At 35.3% G+C, this 6,666-nt stretch overlaps 1 protein-coding gene across 11 annotated transcripts; it reads right to left on the reverse strand.

Moving 5' to 3' along the window:
* Positions 1-137: 137 nt before the first annotated feature.
* On the reverse strand, positions 138-5,860 carry LOC130728148 (kinesin-like protein KIN-UB). 11 transcript variants are annotated; one of them, XM_057579509.1, is made up of 9 exons: positions 5,698-5,855; positions 5,485-5,542; positions 5,061-5,141; positions 4,253-4,456; positions 3,046-3,168; positions 1,320-1,454; positions 1,098-1,230; positions 921-1,010; positions 138-637 (listed from the first exon to the last, which is right to left on the reverse strand). In XM_057579509.1, exons 3-7 carry the CDS (start codon positions 5,073-5,075, stop codon positions 1,156-1,158), a joined length of 552 nt encoding a protein of 183 aa, XP_057435492.1. In that variant the 5' UTR covers positions 5,076-5,141; positions 5,485-5,542; positions 5,698-5,855; the 3' UTR covers positions 138-637; positions 921-1,010; positions 1,098-1,155. The 11 variants fall into 11 exon arrangements, with proteins under 11 accessions (XP_057435492.1, XP_057435489.1, XP_057435488.1 ...); XM_057579506.1 differs by lacking the exon at positions 5,485-5,542 and having other exon boundaries at positions 5,543-5,860; XM_057579505.1 differs by having other exon boundaries at positions 5,485-5,860.
* Between the last annotated feature and the right edge of the window lie 806 nt (positions 5,861-6,666).

The following is a 6,666-nucleotide window of genomic DNA, read 5'->3' on the forward strand; positions in this document are numbered from 1 at the left end:
TCTAAATTACAAACTAAGAAAAAGTAACATAAATGTACAAAAATAATCAACCCTATATAGCACTCAAAAGGATTCAATGTCTAAAGTAACTCACCCACACAAACAAATAAAACAACCAAGTACGAATAAACCAAAGGTAAACAAATAAAGTGTCCAATGTCTCTCAACAGGATAAAGTAAATTACAAAAATGGGGTTCTACTTGATATCTCTATCTTTTCACATAATCAAATGTAACCCTTGTTTTCTGAGTGCAGAATTCAAGCCTGCTTAAAATATGCTTGATTTGGAAACCCCGCACCTTGGTCATGAATAGACAAGGAGCTAGACATATAAAAATTAACAGTAAAAGATAAAAAGAAAATGAAACCCATCGATAAATTGTTCACATCAGCTGTTAGCTAATTTTGAAGAAATTCAAACAAGTACAGTCCCCAATGATCTGGAGGAACTCTCATGAAACCCAGAAACATCTTTAATAGCCACTTCCACAACAACTAACCACATAATTACAAACAATTCATTAACAAGCAATTAAGGAGAGAACCAGACCTTTGGAGTATAGATGCTTGCCATACATTTCCCAGAATGCTTGCCACGTGATAAACTGAACAAGGTGTCTTCAGTAAAAATTTCCACTGATCCAGAAAAGTATAAACTTATGAGCCCTACTTATAGTACACACAACAAATAGTAAATTATGAAAATGAGTTGAACATATTCAAGTAAAGGAACTAACCCAAACACCTTAAAAAAAAAGGTTTGCACCATAGAAAATAATTCCTGAATCCACCACAAGTGAGACTAGATAGCCTCCCTAAACTACAAGTGGCTACTATTTAACATTAGATGCAATTTCTTAATATATGAAAATTATCGTAAAACTCAACCAACACCAAATATGTATTCCTAAGTCCTAACCTTGTAAGCTTTTGTTCTTGACGTGCTACAGATTCAATGTGTCGTTGCCAGAAACATCTTCCAGTAGTGGGTTTCCTCAGGAAGAGCAACCTGCAAGACGCAGGAGCTATGTTTAAGAATCAGCAACCTTCAAGTTCATGTTGCATGCTCAGTCAGCACTCAGCATAAAAAAAATACCTGGTCAGCTTCAAAGGTCAATTGCAACAATTGACTCCTTAATATTATAATTTCATCTTCAAGTTTTTTTTTTCTGATTTACTTCATCCTCCAGCATGTTGTGAAGCTTTATAGCCTCCAAATCCCCTCCTGCCTAGTACACCAAAAAGATTATAATATACCAGAAATCCATGCTTGGAAAATAAAGAATTTAGAGAGGTTTGCCATTTAACTGAAACTCACGTCTGCTTGTGTATATATCCCCAGCTGATTTTTTAGACGTTTTACCTCTTCTTCAGCCTCCTTTCTCCGCTTGCTTTCAGTTTCAAGCAGCATTTTGACATTGGCAAGTTCATCAGGAGAAGATTGTGCTGGCCCCTGTGCCAAAAAGATGTAAACAGCTAAATATGAACAAGTACCAATGAATAAAATGAGGGCAAAAAGGTAAATGGAACACTACAACTCTGCAAGGAACTGAATACACTAATTTGACAAGCCAATTGGCAAAAAATAAACCTTCACAACGGAACCAGTGGAGATTGAAGTGGTGATTATACTATTTAATTTAGTACAGGCCATGGCAGTTTAAGTGAAGACAACTTTACTGAGAAAGTCCCAAAATAGGAGATTGAAATATATGTAAGCCAAATAAAACAACACAAACTCATTGTCATCTTTTAGAGAATTCTTCAATTTTCTAAAAATAACAAAGTAGATAACTAGATATACTACTGAAAGTCTGACACAAAAGTATGCTATAATATATTAGCTTTAGGAGTAGAAATGGGTCAGGTCAAGCCTGACCTATTCCCCCAACCATAAGCCTAACTCCAGCCTATTTATTTGACATAAGCCTTCTTTTAGGGTCTAAGCCCTTAAATAAGCCAACAAATGAAATTGTTCAATAAATTACCAAGAAATTCCAATAACACAATAATTTATTGTTTAAACATACTTAAGTAGGTGGACTATTATGCTGAAAATACTTTTTGGATGGCAAAGTCTAGCCCTTTAAGCTAAAAAGTTCTTTAAAAATGTCTTCATACGGCCAAGGCCACAGCGAATCATATTCAAGCTAGGCCCCGAACGACCTCCCTAACAGGTTAACCTATCAACTCCTAATAATCTTGATCCATGTATAGCTGAACTAGCTCAATGGGATATGAAGTTAGAGAGAGTCCATGTAATATAGTACTTATTTAAACTTACTTAAGTAGGTGCCATGCTGAAAAGGCTTTTTGGATGGCCAAGTCTAACCCTTTTAGCTAAATTGATATTTAAAAATGTCTTGATAGGACCCAGACCACCGCTAATCATATTCAAGCAAGGCTATAGGCCCTGAACGACCTCCCTAACGTATCAATTCCTAATTAGTAGGATCCGTGTATAGGGAATATGAAGTTAGAGAGTCAATATGATTTAGTACAGAAACATATTAACTCCAAAGTCTATTTACAGCCTGCCTCAATCATTTTTTAATAAAAGAATTACAAAGAGAAGGGAGGATAACAATCCTCCATGATAAAATAACAAACAGAAAAGCACTAAAAGAGAGAGAAGATGGAACAGAGTCACCCAATTCCAAAACATATGCTAGAAAAACTCCATTAGAACGCCAATATGGACAATCAAAGTGAAACTAAACACCTATCTTAAGTGTTGTTCCATAGAAACCTCCTTGAAAATACATGACATACGTAATACGTTCCAACCAATTACAACAAAGAGTAGCATAGTTCGCACCTCGCCTTGGAACTTAGGTTCTTTACTCACTAAAACTATGAAAGAAAATAATCAAGAATTGGCCCAGGAACCTACAACACACCTAACATTTAAAAAAAATCCAAATTAGGAAACAGTAATAGATGATAATATCTCAAAAGAAAACCTCATCAATAATAAAAAAGGAAGGGCAAATTAATCCATCTCCAAGATTTCTAGAGTAGTAATATTGTTTAAAAAGAAATACCTCTCCACTATCGGTATCAGCCACAAAACTATAGCGGTCATTTCTTTCTTGATTCAACACCAACTTCTGCTCCAGCTCCTTTACTAATTCCATATACTCCATCTGGCATTTCAATCTCTCTTTCTACAGTGTACAAACATACAACTCCATGTGAGAAATTGGGAAAATATTACAGACGTTTAAAAACAAAAAAAAAACGTAAGTTAACATCTTCCGTAAAGCAGGCTTTTATAAGAATATAACATAAAGGTTTTGTACCATGCCTAATCTCTGCTTCAGAATACAATGCAGAGAACTAAAGAGCAAAAAAAAGCACATAAAAGTTGCATTTATAGATAAAAATGAAAATTAAATAAACATAATGTAGCCCATTTTTGGACTTAATAGTTGGAAGGGCATATTCCCAAGCACTATACAACATAAAAAATATATATACTGGACATAGTTATCGATAGCGCGCGATAACGGCGCTATAGTGCTGTCGCGTAGCATAGCGGACCCCTGCAGCGACGGGATCGAAGCCGTGAAATCCTGATATTCGCGGCTAATAGCGGCCTTCCCTTGTATGCGATTTCATTTTTGGGGGTCATCCACGACAGGCCGCGATCCGCGATTGACTACAATGATACTGGACAAATACCATGTTATATCCTAGAATATTATTCAGTGATTCAGTCTAGTTCTATGAGACATAGATGCCTAAAACTTAAAATACTCAAGCCACATAGAAAGCCATTTATTTTAGATAAATAATTACTTATCCTCAAAAACCACAGGCTTAGAAATATCTTTTGAAAACAACACCCAACAGAAACCATCATTCCTTAACAAGACCTGGACTCTGCTTAGCTAAGCCATACCTCAAAATTACTATGTTGCATATAGGTTCTGTTCACAGCACTGAGAGGCTGGAAGAACACCATGTGGGAATTGTATTGTTTAGTTAGTTAGAAACAGCCCAACTATAGTTAGAATTTGAGAGACCTAACTCTACCCCTAAAAGACTCATCTATACATTATTCTGCATACTGCTTACAAAATATTTCAAGCCTAGAAGACTTAATAGCATCAACTACAGCAAAGCCTTTTTCCACTGGGTTCAGCTAGCTACATGGATTAGTGACACCACACCATAGAACACTATGAAAACAAGAAGAATTAAATGCAGTCAGGTTAGCTCTACTTTCATATAGATGATAAGACAAACCTCTAATCCATCTGCAAAGTTTCGTTCAACCTCAGCAATACGACATTGTGCCTCCAAAGTTATTTTTTCAACTTCATTCTCAAAAGCTTTCTGCTGCCTTTCATTTTCTGCAATAAGCTTATCTAATTGCACATCAATCTTTCGAGACAAGCTTTTATAATCAAACTCCTCCTTTATTTTGAGCATATTCTCAACTTTCATAGCCTGAGGCAAAAAAGCACACATCACAGACAGCCAACCATACCAATTGTCAAGAAAGCTTTTCATTTGAATTAATAGTCATAAGGAGGAGGAGATGCTTAAAAAGATAAAATGTCAGTAACAAGTCAATCAAAACCTGTGACGAGTTATTTATGAATGCACATTATGGAAATGATTTTACAAGATGAAACTTTCTCCTTTTTTAAAAGCTATCTCAAAAAGCTGTCAAAATAAGAGAGTATTTTCCTAAAAAGCTGAAATAAACAATCACGAAGATACTTCAAATTGTAGGAGAAAAATGAACTAGATAGAATGAGCAAATTAAGACACCACCACACCACCAGCAAGGTTTTATTAATGCTGTGGCACAAGGATGCAGGTACAGAATCTCTAAGATCATCAAACTAATGCGCTAAATAACAACATGTGACATGATATCTCTAAGAATGGATTTTCAAAATACTTTCAAAACTGACATCAAATTACATTAAAACAAATACACAATGAAACAGGCATGAAGGGATATAAATTAAAAAATGACATTTAAGCATATTTGATAGCAAGGAACTGTGTATTAAAAAACAGATACTCATTTATTAAACCTGACCTTTTGACCAAACATTGAAACTATCTTTTGAAATAACAAACTCAGGCTCTTTTATGCAGCAGATCTCAAACTTTCCAGTCCCTAAATAAAAGAAAAAACGTGACATGATGACAGAAAGTGTTTCAGAAAGAATAATATGACGGTGCTTGAGACACCATTGCTCTCCCGAACTCACTGACGGGTAAAAAACAAGTCACATGCACCATATCCACTATCATCAAACATCAAACCACAATATATTTGAACTCCACAACAATATTTCCACTATCCAAGAGATGAATCACATAGCTTATCTCCACACCAATTTTGACATCCAATCAAAATTTGCACTACATACTATACTATGTTAATGAATCCCTAGAACATAGAACAAAATCTAAAAGGAACTAATTGAATACTTGAAAATCAGAGAGAGATAACTCACAGCCGAGTGAAAATAACTTGAACGCAATTAGAAATTAGAATCGTGGCATTCCCTGTACCTAGTGAGGCAACAAAATTAAAGAGAGAAAATCTTTGGAAGAAAAGAAGGACAGTGCCCTCCGTCGCGGTGGTTTTGTGAGGATTTCGGAGGTCGGGGTTGGCAGTGGTAGGAAGAAATGAGGGTTTGCAATTGCAATTGCAGTGAATCACAAACCTGGATCGATTTTGTCTTCTGAGATCAAACCCTCCCTCCGTGCACCGACGGAACGCCAACACAGCGTTATGGAACGCCAACCCAGAAAATGAGAAGAACGAGCGATGGCGAAGGAGAGAACTGAGGCCAAGTGTGTCTACTCTGTGGTGAAGAAGAGAGAGAGAAGTGAATTTATTTCAATTCTAACGGTTAAAAGCAATCAATTCTTTTTAATTTAGTTTGGGTTTTTAATTTAATTTAATTTTCTTAATTTAAATTAAGTTTTGGATGTGTAATTTTTATTTTTATTTTAATCCATGTCACCTCATTTAGCCCGTCAGCGTTCCTCTCCATCACTCGCCGGGGCTGGACCTGCTCCAAACGATTTATAAAAAAAGGACCTATTGCACAAATTTTTTCGGAGAGGGACGACGAGACAAAAACAATGATTAATTTGAGTATTAATCCTAAAAGCAATTTGAGTAAATTAACCCTAAACAAACACATCAAAATTACTACATCAATCAAAACTCAAAAGTAGTTTGTTAATGCGGTGGATGATTGGATGAAGAAAACCTCAATTTCTTAATGTATTTTTAAATTCATCATTTTTAATTTTTATATATTGTATTGTATATATTTGATTCGATTAATTGAAATATCTCTTATGCATTATAAAACTTTCACTTTTAACTGGGAAAATCATCATGATTTAATAAAGGGTATTTTTCGGGGTTTAAGGAAATAAGGGGATGACATAGAAATAAACAAGGATGGTTATTAGAAACATAGAGATTCAAAAGGCGTCAAACCAAATATGTCATCTTACCTTGTTAATAAGCTCCCATGTTTCCTTGTGGCATTGGGTTCTCTTAAAATCTTGTTTCCTTGTTTAATAGGCTCCCCTGCCTGCTCAAACTCAAATTATCAAGGGACATGCCCATGTTTTATAGGAGAGTCGTAAAAGAAGGATGAGTCATTCTATAGGTT

This window comes from Lotus japonicus, chromosome 1 (assembly GCF_012489685.1).
Source record: "Lotus japonicus ecotype B-129 chromosome 1, LjGifu_v1.2".
Taxonomy (NCBI): domain Eukaryota; kingdom Viridiplantae; phylum Streptophyta; class Magnoliopsida; order Fabales; family Fabaceae; genus Lotus; species Lotus japonicus.

Coding starts and splice junctions, on each gene's coding strand:
- LOC130728148 (XM_057579504.1), bottom strand. CDS start 4,519: ATGAAAAGCTTTCTTGACAATTGGTATGGTTGGCTGTCTGTGATGTGT. Junction 1,455..3,045: donor CTGATACCGATAGTGGAGAG/GTATTTCTTTTT, acceptor TTTTTGGCACAG/GGGCCAGCACAATCTTCTCC. Junction 1,231..1,319: donor GGATATATACACAAGCAGAC/GTGAGTTTCAGT, acceptor TTGGTGTACTAG/GCAGGAGGGGATTTGGAGGC.